The sequence below is a fragment of the Ursus maritimus genome, unplaced genomic scaffold (assembly GCF_017311325.1).
Source record: "Ursus maritimus isolate PB19 unplaced genomic scaffold, ASM1731132v1 scaffold_1, whole genome shotgun sequence".
NCBI classification, from domain to species: Eukaryota; Metazoa; Chordata; class Mammalia; order Carnivora; family Ursidae; genus Ursus; species Ursus maritimus.
In genome coordinates this window covers 98961657-98978145 of record NW_024423343.1, presented here as the reverse complement: position 1 = coordinate 98978145, position 16489 = coordinate 98961657, and the positions used below count along the sequence as shown (strand labels likewise).

At 38.2% G+C, this 16489-nt stretch overlaps 1 protein-coding gene across 5 annotated transcripts in view; it reads right to left on the bottom strand.

Annotated features, from left to right (window-relative positions):
- Window positions 1-16489, bottom strand: part of EPB41L5 (erythrocyte membrane protein band 4.1 like 5) — a 140361-nt gene that overhangs the window by 115095 nt on the left and 8777 nt on the right. For all 5 annotated transcript variants that reach the window (XM_008686106.2, XM_008686108.2, XM_008686107.2 and 2 more), the window contains exon 3: window positions 9595-9699. In XM_008686106.2, coding sequence (XP_008684328.1) covers window positions 9595-9699 — 105 coding nt within the window. The remainder of the gene's footprint in view (window positions 1-9594; window positions 9700-16489) is intronic.

Here is a 16489-nt window from a genome sequence, read left to right as displayed (position 1 = left end):
AGTTTTTGATGTAGTGTTCCATAATTCATTGATTGCGTATAACGTGCAGAGTTCCATGCAATATGTGCCCTCCTTAATACCTTTCACGGGGCTATCCCAATCCCCTACTCCCTCCCCTCTGAAGCCCTCAGTTTGTTTCCCAGAGTTCCTAGTCTCTCATGGTTCATTCCCCCTTCCGTTTACCCCCCCTTCAATCTTCCCTTCCTTCTACCGATCTCCCTGCTATTTCTTATGTTCCATAAATGAGTGAAACCATATGATAATTGTCTTTCTCTGCTTGACTTATTTCACTTAGTATAATCTCCTCCAGTCCCGTCCATGTTGCTGCAAATGTTGGGTAATCACTCTTTCTGATGGTTGAGTAATATTCTACTGTATATATGGACCACATCTTCTTAATCTGTTCATCTGTTGAAGGGCATCTCGGCTCCTTCAATTTAGCTATTGTGGACAATATTGCTATGAACACTGGGGTGCATATGGCCCTTCTCTTCACTATGTCTGTATCTCTGGCGTAAATACTCAGTAGTGCAATTGCTGGGTCATAGGGTAGCTCTATTTCTAACTTTTTGATGGGCTTCCACACTGTTTTCCAAAGTGGCTGTACCAACCTGCATTCCCACCAACAGTGTAAGAGGGTTCCCCTTTCTCCACATCCTCTCCAACATTTGTTATTTCCTGCCTTGTCAATTTTTGCCATTCTAACTGGTGTAAGATGGTATCTCAATCTGGTTTTGATTTGAATTTCCCTGATGGCTAATGATTTTGAACATTTTTTCATGTGTCTGTTAGCCATTTGTATGTCTTCATTGGAAAAGTGTCTGTTCATATCTTCTGCCCATTTTTTGATTTATTTGTTTTTCATGTTCTAGTTTGAGAAGTTCTTTATAGATCTTGGATACCAGCCTTTTATCTGTAGTTTCATTTGCAAATATCTTCTCCCATTCTGTGGATTGCCTCTTTGTTTTGATGACTGTTTCCTTTGCTGTGCAGAAACTTTTTATCTTGATGAAGTCCCACAAGTTCATTTTTTCTTTTGTTTCTCTTGCCTTTGGAGATGTGTCATGAAAGACATTGCTGTGGCCGATGTCAAAGAGGTTACAGTCTATGTTCTCCTCTATGATTTTGATGGATTCCTGTCTCACATTGAGGTCTTTCATCCATTTGAAGTTTATCTTTGTGTATGGTGTGAGAGAGTGGTCAAGTTTCATTCTTTTGCATATAGTTGTCCAATTTTCCCAACACCATTTATTGAAGAGACTGTCCTTTTTTCCACTGGATGTTTTTTCCTGCTTTGTCAAAGATTAGTTGATCATAGAGTCCAGGGTCCATTTCTGGAGTCTCTACTCTATTCCACTGGTCTATGTGTCTGTTTTTGTGCCAGTACCATGCTGTCTTTGTGACCACAGCTTTGTAGTAAAGCTTGAAATCTGGCAACGTGATGCCCCCAGCTTTGTTTTTCCTTTTCAACAATTCCTTGGCGATTTAGGGCCTTTTCTGGTTCCACACAAATTTAAGGGCTGTTTGTTCCAGTTCTTTGAAAAATGTCATTGGTATTTTGATCGGGATGGCATTGAAAGCATAGATTGCTCTGGGTAGCATAGACATTTTAACTATGTTTATTCTTCTGATCCATGAGCATGGAATATTTTTCCATCTTTTTTTGTGTCTTCTTCAATGTCTTTCAAGAGTGATCTGTAGTTTCTAGAATATAGGTCCTTTACGTCTCTGGTTAAGTTAATTCCGAGATAACATATGATTTTTGGTGCTATTGTAAATGGAATGGATTCCCTAATTTCTCTTTCTTCAGTCTCATTGTTTGTGTATAGAAATGCAACTGATTTCTGAGCATTGATTTTATATCCCACCACATTACTGAATTGCTCTATAAGTTCTAGTAGTTTGGGGGTAGAGTCTTTTGGGTTTTCCATAGAGTATCATGTCATCTACGAAGAGAGACAGTTTGACTTCTTCTTTGCCGATTTGGATACCTTTTATACCTTTTTGTTGTCTGATTGCTGTTGCAAGGACTTCTAGTACTATGCTGAATAATAATGGCGAGAGTGGGCATCCTTGTCGTGTTCCTCATCTTAAGGAAAAGGCTTTCAGCTTTTCCTCATTGAGAATGATATTTGCTGTAGGCTTTTCATAGACAGTTTTTATGAAATTGAGGAATGTACCCTCTATCCCTACACTCTGAAGGGTTTTAATCAGGAAAGGATGTTGTATTTTGTCAAATGCTTTTTTCTGCATCAGTTGAGAGCATCATATGGTTCTTGACTCTTTTCTTGTTGCTATGATCTATCACACTGATCGATTTGCGAGTGTTGAACCACCCTTGCATCCCAGGGATGAATCCCACTTGGTCTTGATGGATAATCCTTTTAATGTACTGTTGGATCCTATTAGCTAGGATCTTGTTGAGAATTTTGGCATCCATATTCATCAGGTATATCGGTCTGTAATTCTCCTTTTTGATGGGGTCTTTGCCTGGTTTGGGGATCAAGGTAATACTGTCCTCACAGAATGAGTTTGGTGGTTTTCCTTCTGTTTCTATTTTTTGAAACAGCTTTAGGAGAATAGGTATTATTTCTTCTTTGAATGTTTGGTAGAATTCCCCGGGGAATCCATCAGGCCCTGGACTCTTGTTTTTGGAGAGGTTTTTGATCGCTGCTTCAATCTCTTCATAATTAATCGGTCTGTTTAAATCATCAATTTCTTCCTGTTTCAGTCTTGGTAGTTTATAGGTTTCCAGGAAGGCATCCATTTCTTCCAGGTTGTTTAATTTATTGGCATAAAGCTGTTGACAAAAGTTTCTAATGATCCTTCCTATTTCATTGGTGTTGGTTGTGATCTCTCCCCTTTCATTCATAATTTTATTAATTTGGGTCCTTTCTCTATTCCTTTGAATATGTCTGGCCAGTGGCTTATCAAATTATTTATTTATTCATTCAAAGAACCAGCTTCTAGTTTTGTTGATCTGCTCTACTGTGCTCCTGGTTTCTAATTCATTGACCTCTACTCTAATCTTGATCACCTGCCTTCTCATGCATGGGTTAGGCCTGTTCTTCTGTTCCAGCTCCAGCTTCTTAAGGTGAGACTATAAAAACTGCATTTTAGATTTTTCTATTCCTTTGAGTGAAGCTTGGATGGCTATGTATTCTCCCCTTAGGACCGCCTTTGCAGTGTTCCATAGGTTTTGGACCAATGTGCTTTCGTTCTCATTGGTTTCCATAAATTGCTTAAGTTCTTCTTTAATTCCCTGGTTTACCCAATCATTCTTAAGCAGGATAGTTCTTAGTTTCCAAGTGTTTGAGTTTCTTCCAAATTTTTCCTTGTGATTGAGTTTCAGTTTCAAAGCATTGTGGTTTGAGAATATGCAGGGAATAATCTCAGGCTTTTGGTATCGGTTGAGACCTGTTTTGTGACCCAGTATATGGTCTATTCTGAAGAAAGTTCCATGTGCATTCGAAAAGAATGAGTATTCTGTTGTTCTGGGGTGTAGTGTTCTGCATATATTCATGAGGTCCAGCTGGTCCAGTATGTCATTCAAAGCTCTTGTTTCATTGATTTTCTGCTTAGGTGATCTGTCTATTGCCGAGAGCAGAGTGTTGAGGTGCCCTACTATTAACATATTATTATCTATATGTCTCTTTATTCTGTTTAAAAGAGTTGGCTTGTGTATCTAGCTGCTCCCCTGTTGGGGGCATAGATATTTATAATTGTTATATCCACTCGTTGGATACATCCTTTAAGATAATATAGTGTCCTTCTGTATCTCTAACTACAGTCTTTAGTTTAAAATCTAATCTGTCTGATACGAGAATTGCTACCCCAGCTTTCTTTTGAGGTCCATTGGCAGGAAAAATGGTTCTCCATCCCTTCACTTTCAGTCTGGATGTATCTCTAGGTTCAAAATGAGTCTCTTGTAGACAGCAAATGGATGGGTCATGTCTTCTTATTCAATCTCCAACCCTGTGGCTTTTTATGGGAGCATTTATGCCATTCAAACTGAGAGTGATTATCAAGAAAGATGATTTTAATGATGTCATGCTGTCTGTGAAATCTTTGTTTCTATAGATTGTAAATTTCTGTTCTGTATCACTCTTGGGGTCTTTTTACTTTTACAGAACCCCCCTTAATATTTCTTATAGGGCTGGCTTGGTGGTCACGTATTCTTTCAGTTTCTGCTGGTCTTGGAAGGTCCTTGTCTCTCCATCAATTCTGAACAACAGCCTTGCTGGATAAAGGATCCTTGGCCGCATGTTCTTCTCACTTAGTTCTCTGAATATGTCTTGCCAGCTTTTTCTGGCTTGCCAGGTCTCTGCAGACAGGTCTGACCTTATTCTGATGTTCCTCCCTCTGTAGGTGAGGATTCTCTTCCCCCGGCCACTTTCAAGATTTTATCCTTGGATCTAAGATTTGCAAACTGTACTATTATGTGACTTGGTGTTGGTCTATTCTCACTGATCTTGGGAGGGGTCCCCTCTGCCTCTTGGACATGAATGCTTGTTTCCTTCACCAGATTAGGGAGTTCTCAGCTACAATTTGTTCAAATATCTCTTCTAGACCTCTCTCTTTCTCCACCTCCTCGGGGATGCCGATGATTCTGACACTGGAACGTTTCATTGAGTCAGTAATCTCCTGTATTCTACATTCTTGAGATTGTCAAATAAATAAAATCTTAAAAAAAAAAAAAATCCAGAGAGAGAGAGAGACAGCAAGAGAGGGAACACAAGCAGGGGGAGTGGGAGAGGAAGAAGCAGGCTCCCAGCAGAGGAGCCTGATGTGAGGCTCGATCCCAGAACGCCGGGATCATGCCCTGAGCCGAAGGCAGACGCTTAACAACTGAGCCACCCAGGCACCCCAAGATTGGATTTTTTTAAGCCAAGTTCCCACTTTTTCCTTCTTTTTCTATCACCTCATCTTCCAGTTCACTAATTCGTTCTTCTGCCACATTTACCCTGGCTGTCAGAGCATCCAGTTGATACTGCATTTGATTCATAGCATTTTTAATTTGTCAGATTCGTTCTCATTTCCACCCTTACAGATTCTCTATTCTCGTTAATATTTTCGTTAACATTTTTTTCAAGCCTACACATCATCCTGACCATTGTTACTCTGAACTCCATTTCTGACAATTTAGTTATATCCATATCTATTAGCTCTGTGGCAGAGGCCATAGTCTCTGTTTCTTTCCTTTGTTGGGGGTTCCTCCTCCTTGTCATTCTGATGAGGACTGGTTCCGGGGATGTACAGAGCCCAAATTATTGACCAGGACCCAAGCAAGATGCACCTGTTTTATAGGGACCTTAGGGATGTGGGCTTCTTGTTTTTTCAGCCTGTCTTCTGGGGAAGAGGCCTGCCATGCTGATAATCAGGGAACCCTGTTTGGGTAGAGGTGCCCCGTCCCCTGTGGCGGGGGAGTGGGGATGGGCACAATGTGAACCGGTTTTTCCGGGCTTTTGTTCTCTGGCGGCTTTCCCTGGCGATTTTCTGTGACTCTTCTGAGAGTAAGAGCAGCAGTGTCTGTATCCAAGCCTCTGTCTCAGAACAAAGAGATCACAGTCTGCTCTCCACTGAGCTCTCCTGGCCACTTTAACCGTTTCTGTCAGTGCTGCTAAAAACGCCGCAGTGTCCTAGGTCGTGCGCCCCACAACCACTCTTCCAGTCCTTGCTCCCAGGGCTGGCACGTCTCTGTCCTTTGTGCTTCTAACACTGCCAGCCGCCCCCGGTTCCCGTGCGCGCACCCGAGCTCCCTGTTTCAGTGTGGTTCGGGTGAGCGCTCCCGAGCTCCAGTTTTCAGTCTGGTTGTGCACGTGCTCCCAAGCTCCCAGTTTCAGTCTAGTTTGAGTGCATGCTCTGGAGCTCCCAGTTTTCAGTCTGGTCATGCGCACTCCCTCCCAAGCTCCCGGTCTCAGTCTCTTTTCTCCGCCGGCTACCGGTCTGCAAATCTGGCCCACTCCCCAGTGCAGGTGGCTACTGCTTCCCGGAGCGCGAGCACGGCGGCTCCCTCCCCCTTCCGTTTATCTTCTGATATTTGTGTGCAGATTCACGGCTGCCCGCTTCGTACCTCAATACTCAGCGCCGGAGATGTTCGTTTGTAGAGATCCAGATGTATCTTCCTACGTCTCGGGCTGATTTCGTGGGTGTTCAAGATGATCTGGTAGATATCCAATTCAATTCAGGGGACCAGCTGAGATAAGGTCCCCTACTCCTCTGCCATCTTTTCTCCTCCTCCTCCTCAAGTTTATTACCTTCACCAATAAACTGAATTGTTTGCAAAGTATCAATTTTGTTTCATTCTGGGGTTAAATCTGGCCACATAACAAATACCTCAGAGTCTTCTCTATATTTACTGATGTCATAAAATTGTAGAATTATGTGAGTTAGCACTTTAAGAATATTTAAAATTTTATCTAGAGGTCATTTTGAATAGCTTTCATCTATCAGCTATTGTTCTTCCAGTTCAAGTCACACAGCGTATTTCAGTGACAGCAAAAACAGAAAGTAAATCTTTTCTTTTTTTTTTTGTTAAGATTTTATTTATTTATTTGCCAGAGAGAGAGACAGCGAGAGAGGGAACACAAGCAGGGGCAGAGGGAGAGGGAGAAGCAGGCTTCCCACTGAGCAGGGAGCCCGATGCGGGGCTCGATCCCAGGCCCCCAGGATCATGACCTGAGCTGAAGGCAGATGCTTAACAACTGAGCCACCCAGGTGCCCCAACAGAAAGTAAATCTTACTAAAATTTAATCTTAATGCCTAGATTTCTGGGCATTGACAAGGATAAACTACAACTAAAAGAGTAGGGATTAGGGGTGCCTGGGTGGCTCAGTTGTTAAGTCTCTGCCTTCGGCTCAGGTCATGATCCCAGGGTCCCGGGATCAAGCCCCACATCAGCAGGAGGGCTGCTTCTCCCTCTCCCACTACCCCACTTGTGTTCCCTCTCTCGCAGTCTTTCTCTGTCAAACGAATAAATAAAATCTTTAAAAAAAAAAAAAAAGAGTAGGGATTAAAAGTTCTAGGGCGCCTGGCTGGCTCAGTTAGAGGAGCATGCAATTGCGTTCTTGATCTTGGGGTCATGAGTTTAAGCCCCATGTACTTAAATAAATAAAACTTTAAAAAAAAGAAAAAAAAAAGAGTTCTAATACTGGCTTTCCCAAAAACTTGTTATGACCAGAAGAAAGGTATCAAGTGAGGGGAAAAAATATTAATGGATCTAGAAATTCAGTAATTATTGATATTAACCAAGAGCAAATAATACAACTTAGCAATGGCTACATGTCTATTTCTTTCCCCAATTACAATAGTCCCCCCTTATCTGTGGGAGACACATTCCAAGACCCCTAGTGGATGCCTGAAACCACAGATAGTACCAAACCCAATATATACTATATTTTTTCCAATATATACTTAGAATAAAGTTTAATGTATAAATTAGGCACAGTAATATATTAATAACAATAACAAATAATAAAATAGAACAATTATAACAATATACCATAATAAAGTTTTATGAATGTGGTCTCTCTCTGACAGTATCTTATTATACTGTACTCACCCTTTTTTTTGCGATGCTATGAGATGATAAAACGCCTACGTGATGAGATAAAGTGAGGTGAATGGTATAGGCATTGTGATGTAGCTTTAGGCTACCACTGACCTTCTGACAACATGTCAGAAGGAAGATCACCTGCTTCCAGACTGGGGTTGAACACGGGTAACTGAAACCATGGAAAGTGAAATCATGGATAAAGAGAGAATACTGTATTTATGTATCCTAAGGAAAATGGTACCTTAAACTTAATGTTGGCATATTTCTACCTCTTTTCCTTCACAACCCTTCAAAAAACAGGAAACTATGAATTATTTATCCCTATCATTCATTTTTTCGTTGACTGCGAGTATAATTCCACTATTTGAAAGATGACTGATGAATGATATTAAACTTAACAGTCAACCAGGCCTTTATATCAAACTAAGCAGTGCACCAGAATTCAATTTGATAAATGTTTTATGTGTCTACTAAATGCTGGGCAACAGAGGTAAGACTCATTCCCTGCCCTCAATGGACTTAGTCTAATCAGAGAGAAATAACATTAAAATGAATAATAAAAGAAACACCTCCTATACAAACTCCATCCAGAGATGAGAACTCTGAAACTATGGGAAATAGCTTAGCTAATTTTTTCATGTATATATGTGTACATTTATCCACTTTTTTTAAAATTAAAAAACTCAAATATACTGTTCTGTAACCTTTTCTCTACATTATTCTATGTCAATTAGTATACTTTAAAAATCACCACTTTTAATGAGCTGCAGATTATTCCATTGTATGAGTATGCCAAAATTTAACCAGTACTCTGTTGCTAAATGTGCATGCTTAATTTCTTTTAACTCAGAAAGGGGGACTAGGGGTATGGAAATCAGAGAAATAAATTATAGCTAGCATTATTAACAGCTGTAAATTTAGCCAAGATGATCTATAAAGCCAACTAAGGAGTTCATCTCCAAAAGATATGTTTTTTAATAGTATCTTATAGAGGTATTCTAGTTCATTTATTAATCACACCAAATGAATGAGTGAATGAATGCCCCACTCCAAAAGGAACTTGAGAATTCTTATATATTGTTCCTATGAGTCCTAGATACCAGAGTTAAAGTGTCACTAAACACATACACATACATACACACTCCTCCATCATAGACTTCCAAAACACAAAGCTTAATGTCTTGATATCCTATCTCTACTCCCCCCCCCCCGCCCCTGCTACTGTGACTATCCTATTCCAGGCCTTAACATTACTTTTATCCCCAGTATTTGCAATGACTCTTTCTGATTTCAATCTCTGCCCATTCCAAATAATCCTACACAATACTCCTACATAATACTTCCTGAAGCAAAATATAACCTCCCTGCTCAAAAAACCCCTAATCTCAATTATTAGAGAATAAATATTGCCCATATATTATTTAATAATTTTGGTATTCAGTTTGGATGATATAGCCACTAATCCACCTTCCAATCTTATCATCTACTACTTTCTCTCAAACATCCTCCAGTCAAATCCTAGTATAGTATTCAGATCTTTGAAAAGCCTCCAACATCCTACCGTATCACATACACATTTCTCTCATCTGAAATGCACATGGTCAAAGAATATTTATAGAATCACAGATCAGGAAGGATCTTGACGATAACCTAGTCTACTCACCTTATTTGCAAATCGGTAACTTCTATCACTTATGCACAAACCCACAAAACTCCCATTTTAGCACCCTTTCCATTATACACAGTGGTTCTCAAACTTTAGTATGCCCAACAACCAACCCAGTGGTCATTAAAAAGACAGATTTCCTAGCCTCAACTGCAAAGATCATACTCTAGTAATAAGGGTTAGGACCAGGACTCACATTTTTTTAACAAGCACTTCAGGTTGTTTTGAAGGGGTCAGAGCTTCAGACCATAACAAGAAAATCAGAAGAAAAAGAGAATGCAGTAAGAATATGTAGCCTTGCAGCAATTAGCACATCATCTGAAATTTTCCATTTCTGCTCCCACACTGGAAACTCCAAAAAACAGCTACTCACTGCTACTTGTGCAGAATCCATAAATCTCAGTCCAAAATAGTCACTTTCAATAAGGTCCAAATGGTACATTATCTGATCAAAGAGCTCTTGTCCTTTGGCTTTTTTCTGAAATGGTAAGAAAATAAATTAATCAATAAATGACTCACAAGAACAACAAGCCTGAACTGAAGATGGTTTTAGTTATACAATATCTAGGGGTGCCTGGGTGGCTAAGTCAGTTGAGCATCCGACTCTTAATTTCAGCTCAGGTCATGATCTCAGGGTCCTGAGATCAAGCCCTGCTTTGGACTCCATGCTCAGTGGGGAGTATACTTGAGATTCTCTCCCTCTGCCCCTCCCTGGCTCACACACACACTCTCTCTCTCTCTCAAATAAATAAATAGATCTTTACAAGATCTATTTTAAAAAACATTACTTGCAATACCAAAAATACTACCATAAATCAGGTAATGTGTAAGATACTATAATTTTCCAATCAACTACTTAAGGCCAAAAGAGAATTTGTGATCTATATGCACTTTTGCAGAAAGTGTTACTACCTATCAACCAACAAACATTACCTTGTACTAAACGCTGTAAGGAGAAACTCTTATTTTGTCTTGTCAATTTTTAGAGTCCCTAATTCAAAGGAGCTTTATAATGTAACTGGAAAGAGAAAACACAAGAAAGCTTAGATCACTGAAGTACGAATCACGTGGAACTATATACCTGCTAACAGATTTTAGAGACGAGATAGTCACAGAGACTAGAATCATTAGTGAAAACTTGGAAATCAGCCTTAAAATGGAAAAGAATGTAAGGCAGGAAATAGCAAAAACAAAAATGGAAGGTGAGAGGAAATATGGGACAATAAAAAATAGACATAAACGGAGAAGATACCAAATGGGGAGGGAGGGTCGGTAATAAACAAAGAAACTTGTTTGGAAAAAGGAGTTCTCAAAGTGTGGTCTCAGGACCCAAAGTTTACCCCAGATACTTTCAAAAGATCCACAAGGTCCTAGGATTCTCCTCATGTAACTCAATCAAAACAACATACTGCAAGAGAGTAAATGCAGAAGCAGAAAAGAGAACCTAAGTATGTTCTCTTAGACCTTACATTAACAAGATATGCAAAAGTGCATAATACAATGCTACCCTTCTCACTAAATTGTTTTGTTGTTTAATAAAATAGCTTTTTTTCACAAAAATACCTATATGTTACTAGGGCACCTGGGAGGCTCAGTAGGTTAAGTGTCTGACTTTGGCTCAGGTCATCATCTCAGGGTCCTGGGATGGAGCCCTGCATCAGGGTCCTCACTCAGCGGGGAGTCGCTTCTCCCTCTCTCTGCCCTTCCCCTGTCCTGTGCTCTTGCACGCACGCACGCACGCACTCCCTCTCTCTCTCTCAAATAAAATAAAATAAGTAAAATCTTTAAAAAAAAATGCTTGCATGTTACTTATAACTTACAAGGAGTAGATTGCTGCTGTTTTAAAATTAATCAATAGATAAATGTTTAATTTTTCAGTTTTAATTTCTAACAAGGTAACTATCAATAGATACAACCCACATAAGCAAAAGCATTGTTAGGATCTCAATTTTCAACGATTTTCATACATATCCTATCCATGCCCCTCCTCCTATGTAATTTAAAATTTTGATTTAGGGTATTTACACATATCACAAACACACACACACACACACACACATTTTTTTACTGAAACATCAATCTCTGCCTTTTAATGGACATCTTTATTTCAACTTGTATTTTTGCTTTTCCTGCACTTTTTACAAACTTTCTTTTTGATAAATGAAAGTGTTATCCATATATCCCTTTCCCAAGAGAAGAACTTTACCATGCCTCATGCCCATGATCTCCCCTCCATCCAATCCTCAGGTTTATGAACATACTTTCTCTTATTTTTCTCTTGTTGGGGCTAATTTTTTTAAGACAATAATCTTTATTTTAGCATTTTGAATATTCTTTACACTCTCACATGTATACATCACATATATCTAATAGCATCTGCTAGATTTGTTTCTCCACTCATCTGAGTTCTTTCTACAGAAATGTTCCCCATGTGGAACTTTGTATGGCTAATCTTTAAAGGTCTTCTATGTTTGAGAATATTTTAATCATGCTCTTACACTTGAATGACAATTGTCTCCTTATAAAATTCAAGGTTCAAAGTTATTTTTTTTCAATACTCTCTTCAATATTCCAAATGTATTACTCTTTTTCTTGCAGCTTATGTTGCCATTGAAAAGTACAATGACAATCTGAATTCTGGTCCTTAATAATGTTATTAATTCTCTTGGTAAGCTTTTAGACTTCTCTAACTCTGATAGTATCAAATTTCAATATAATGTGTCTAGGTGTGGTTTTTCCCCTTAACTATATTCGGTATTCTATTGGGCTTTTAAATCTGTAATCTTTCATCTCCCTTTAATTCTGGGAAAACAATCTATTTCCTCAAGTATTTTTCCTGTATTTTTCTCATTTTAAATTTCCTACCTAAGTTCTGGCACTTCAACTTTCTTTTTCTTTAACATATATGTTCATTTAATACTCATAATTACTCTGATTATGGTTTATTTGTCCATTTAACAAATACTTAACACAGAAAAAAGTTCAGAAAGCTTTAGTAATACGACAAAACTGCATAGCTAAAAAATGACAGGCTAGAATTTGAATTTTGTTGTCTCCTAAGTTCCAGTTCCCTAAGGGTTACACACCACAACAAGATTTTACCTGGAATGTCACCTCTCAGATCAATAACTAGATACCCCCAACTTCTTATCACAACCTTGTCTCTAACTTGTTGATAAAATTACTCTCAATACTTAGGTTCTCCAACTACATGGAAATTTCCGGTACACTGACCCCACTTATTAACATTCATAAGCCTCCACTTCTTTTTTTTGAACATAACATAAAATTTGCCATCTTAACATATATAATTCAATGCCATTAAATATATTCCCAACATGTACAACCATCACCATATTCATTTCCAAAACTTTTCATCATACCAATCAGAAACTCTGTACCCATTAAACAACCATTCCTCACACTCTTTCCCTTCGATCCCTAGTAACCTCCTTCCTACTTTCTGTGGCTTGTGAATTTGCCTATTCTACATACGTTACATAAGTAGAATCATATGATCTATGTCCTTTTGTGCCTGGCTTATTTCACTTAGCATAATGTTTTTTCATCCATGTCGAGTAGGCTCCAAAATTTCATTCCTCTTTAAAACTGAATAATATTCCATTGTGTATATATATACCATGTTGTTTATCTGTTCACCTGTTGATGAACATTTGGGTTGTTTCTACTTTTTGGCTATTGTGAATACTGTTATGAACAACAGTATACAAGTATGTTCGAGTCCCTGCTTTCAATTCTTTTGGGTATCTACTTAAGAGTGGAATATAATTCTACGTTTAACTTTTGAGAAACTGTCCAACTGTCTTCCGTAGTAGCTGCACCATTTTGCATTCCCACCAGGAACGCATAAGGTTCCAATTTCTCCATATACTCCCCAATATTTGTTATTTTCTGGGGTTGTTTTGCTTTGTTTTGTTTGATACAACTATCCTAATGCGTGTGAAAGGATATGACATGGCGCTCGATCCCAGGATCCTGAGATCATGACCTGAGAAAAAGGCAGATGCTTAACTGACTGAGACACCCAGGCATCCCAAGCATTTGCATATTTTCTTTGGAGAAGTATCTATTCAAGTCCTTTGCATATTTTAAAGAAAAATTTTATTGAAGTGTAGTTGACATATAATAGTACATTAGTTTCAGATGTACAACATAGTGGTTCAACAATTATATAAAGTACAAAATGCTCACCACAATTAAGTGTAGTTACCATCTGTCACCATACAAAATTATTCCAATACTACTGACTAGATTCCCTATGCTTTAATTTTTATCACCCTAACTTATTTATTTTATAAATGAAGTCTATACCTCTTAATCTCCTTTACCTATTTTAGCCACCCCCCCTTACCCCACTACAAATTCAATTTTCAGCTACATCTAGACCATCACTGGCTGCTTATATTCTTCTTTTCCTTCCACCTAACAAATTATTCCAGGTTACCACCTCTTTCAAACCCGGTCCTCACTTCACATCCCTCATGCACTGTTGGAGGGAATGTAAACTGGTGCAGACACTATGGAAAACAGTAGGAAGGTTCCTCAAAAAATTAAAAACAGAAATACCATACCATCCAGTAATTCCACTGCTGAGTATTTACACAAAGAAAAAAACACTAATTAAAAAAGACACATGCACCCCTATGTTTATTGCAGCATTCAGAATAGCCAAAATATGGAAGCAACCTAAGTGTCCACCGATAAATGAATCAATAAAGAAGATGTGGTATCAATATACAATGGAGTATTACTCAGCCAAAAAAAAAAAAAAAAAAAGAATGAAATCTTGCCATCTGCAACAACATGGATGGATCTAGAAGGTATTAAACTAAGTAAAATGAGTCAGAGAAAGACAAATACCATGTGATTTCACTTATATGCGGAATCTAAAACACAAATGAACAAAACACACAAAAAAACAGATTCATGAATACAGAGAATAAACTGATGATTGCCAGAGGAGAGGCAGGTGGGGGGATAGGCCAAAGAGATGAAGGGGATTAAGAGGTACAAACTTCCAGTTATAAAATCAATAAGCCACAGTGATGAAAATACAGCATAGGGAATATAGTCAATAATATTGTAACAACTTTGTATGGTACAGATGGTAACTACTTATCACAGTGAGCATTTCCTAATGTATATATAATTGTCCAATCACTGTGTTATACACCTGAAACTAATATAATATTGTAGGTCAACCTATATTTCAATTAAATTTTTTTTAATTTTTAAAAATTTTTAAAAACCAGGTAAGAAAACTACAAGTTTTTTCTAAATTAAAGTGAGCAAAAGATTTGAATAGACATTTTTCCAAAGAAGATGTACAAATGACCAGTACACATACAAAAAGATGCTCGTCAGTAATCATTAGGAAACTACAAATCAAAACCACGAATGAGGTACCACTTCACACCCATGAGGATGACTACAATTTAAAAAATGGAAAATCACAAGTGTTGAGGATGCAGAGAAATTGGAACCCTCCTACATTGCTGGTGGGAATGTAAAATGATACAGTTGCTATGGAAAACAGTTTGTCAGTTCCACAAAAAATTAAACATAGAATTATCATATGACCCAGCAATTCCACTCCTAGGTATCATATCCCAAAGAATTAAAAACATGTATTCTACCAAACACTGTACAGGAATATTCACAGCAGCAGTATTCACAGCTGCTAAAAGACAGACACAACCCAAATGTCCATCAACTGATAAATGGATAAACTAAATATGATTTGTCATACAATGGAATATTATTCAACATAAGAAGAAATGAAGTACTGATGAATGCCACAGTATGGATGAACCTCAAAAACATTAGGCTAAGTGAAAGAAAGGTCACAGATTGGATAATATTCCATTTATATAACACATCCAAAACAGGCAAATCCTTAGAGAAAGAAAGCCAACTAGCAGTTAGCAGGGGCTGATGGGAGTTACAGAGTTTCCATCTGGGATGACAAAAATATCTTAGAACTAAACAGAGGTGACGGTTGCACAACATAGTGATTGTACTAAACGCCAATGAATTATGCACTTTCTAAAGTTTTATTTATTGAAGTAATCTCTACACCCAACATGAGGCTCGAACTCATGACCCCAAGATCAACAGTCACACACCCTCCAACTGAGCTAGCCAAGGCCCCCCGAATTACACATTTTAAAATGGTTAATTTTATGGGGCACTGGGTGGCTCAGTTGGTTAAGCATCTGTCTTCCGCTCAGGTCATGATCCCAGGGTCCTGGGATTGAGCCCTGCCCTGGTGCCCTGGGATAGAGCCCCAGTCCGACTCCCTGCTCAGCGGGAGTCAGCTTCTCTCCCCCCCGCCCCCAAACCCAGTGCTCTCTCACTTGCTCTCTAATAAATAAATAAAATCTTTTTTAAAAATAAATAAATAAATAAAATGGTTAATTTTATTTTACAGGAATTTTTCAATTAAAAAATTATTCATTAAAAAAGATATTAAGAACCACCCCCACAAAGAAACAATTGACCACAGATGTATGGGTTTACATCTTGGTTCTCTATTCTGTTGCAATAATTTATGTTTTAGATTTTATTTTTAAGTAATCTCTACACCCAGTGTGGGGCTCAAACTCACAATCCCGAAATCAAGAGTTACATGCTCCACTGAGCCAGCCAGGCACCCCTATGTGTCTATTATTGTGCCAGTAGCACATCATCTTGATTACTGTTGCTTTACAATAAAGCTTAAAACTAGGAAGTGTGAATCCTACTACTTTGTTCTTTTCATTGTTTTGGCTATTTTAAGTCCCTTGCAATTCCATATGAATTTTTAAATAAGCTTGTCAATTTCTACAAATAAATCAACTGGTATTCTGGTGGGGATTATGTTGAATCTGTAGATCGATTGGTGTGTACTGCCATCTTAACTATGTTCAGTCTTCATAAACATAGGATAGCTATAAATGTTATTTATCTAAAAGTATAACTACACATGCTATATAACTTAAAGCCTTCAGCGCCTACATCAGCAAAATAGATATATTAAGATTATCATTTTTTTATTAATTTAAAACTTGGGAGATGCAGAACGATAAAAGACAATTTACTAAACAATACTAAGTTATAAATCAAAGTTTCTGTGGCATTTCCAAAGAGCAAATTTAAGAATCAGATAGTTAGAAATTTCTGCCTGATGCTTTTATCATTCACTGAAAGGCATCAGGCATTCTCACTGCAATCAGTTCTTTAAAAGGCGGGGGGGGGGGGGGGGGGGG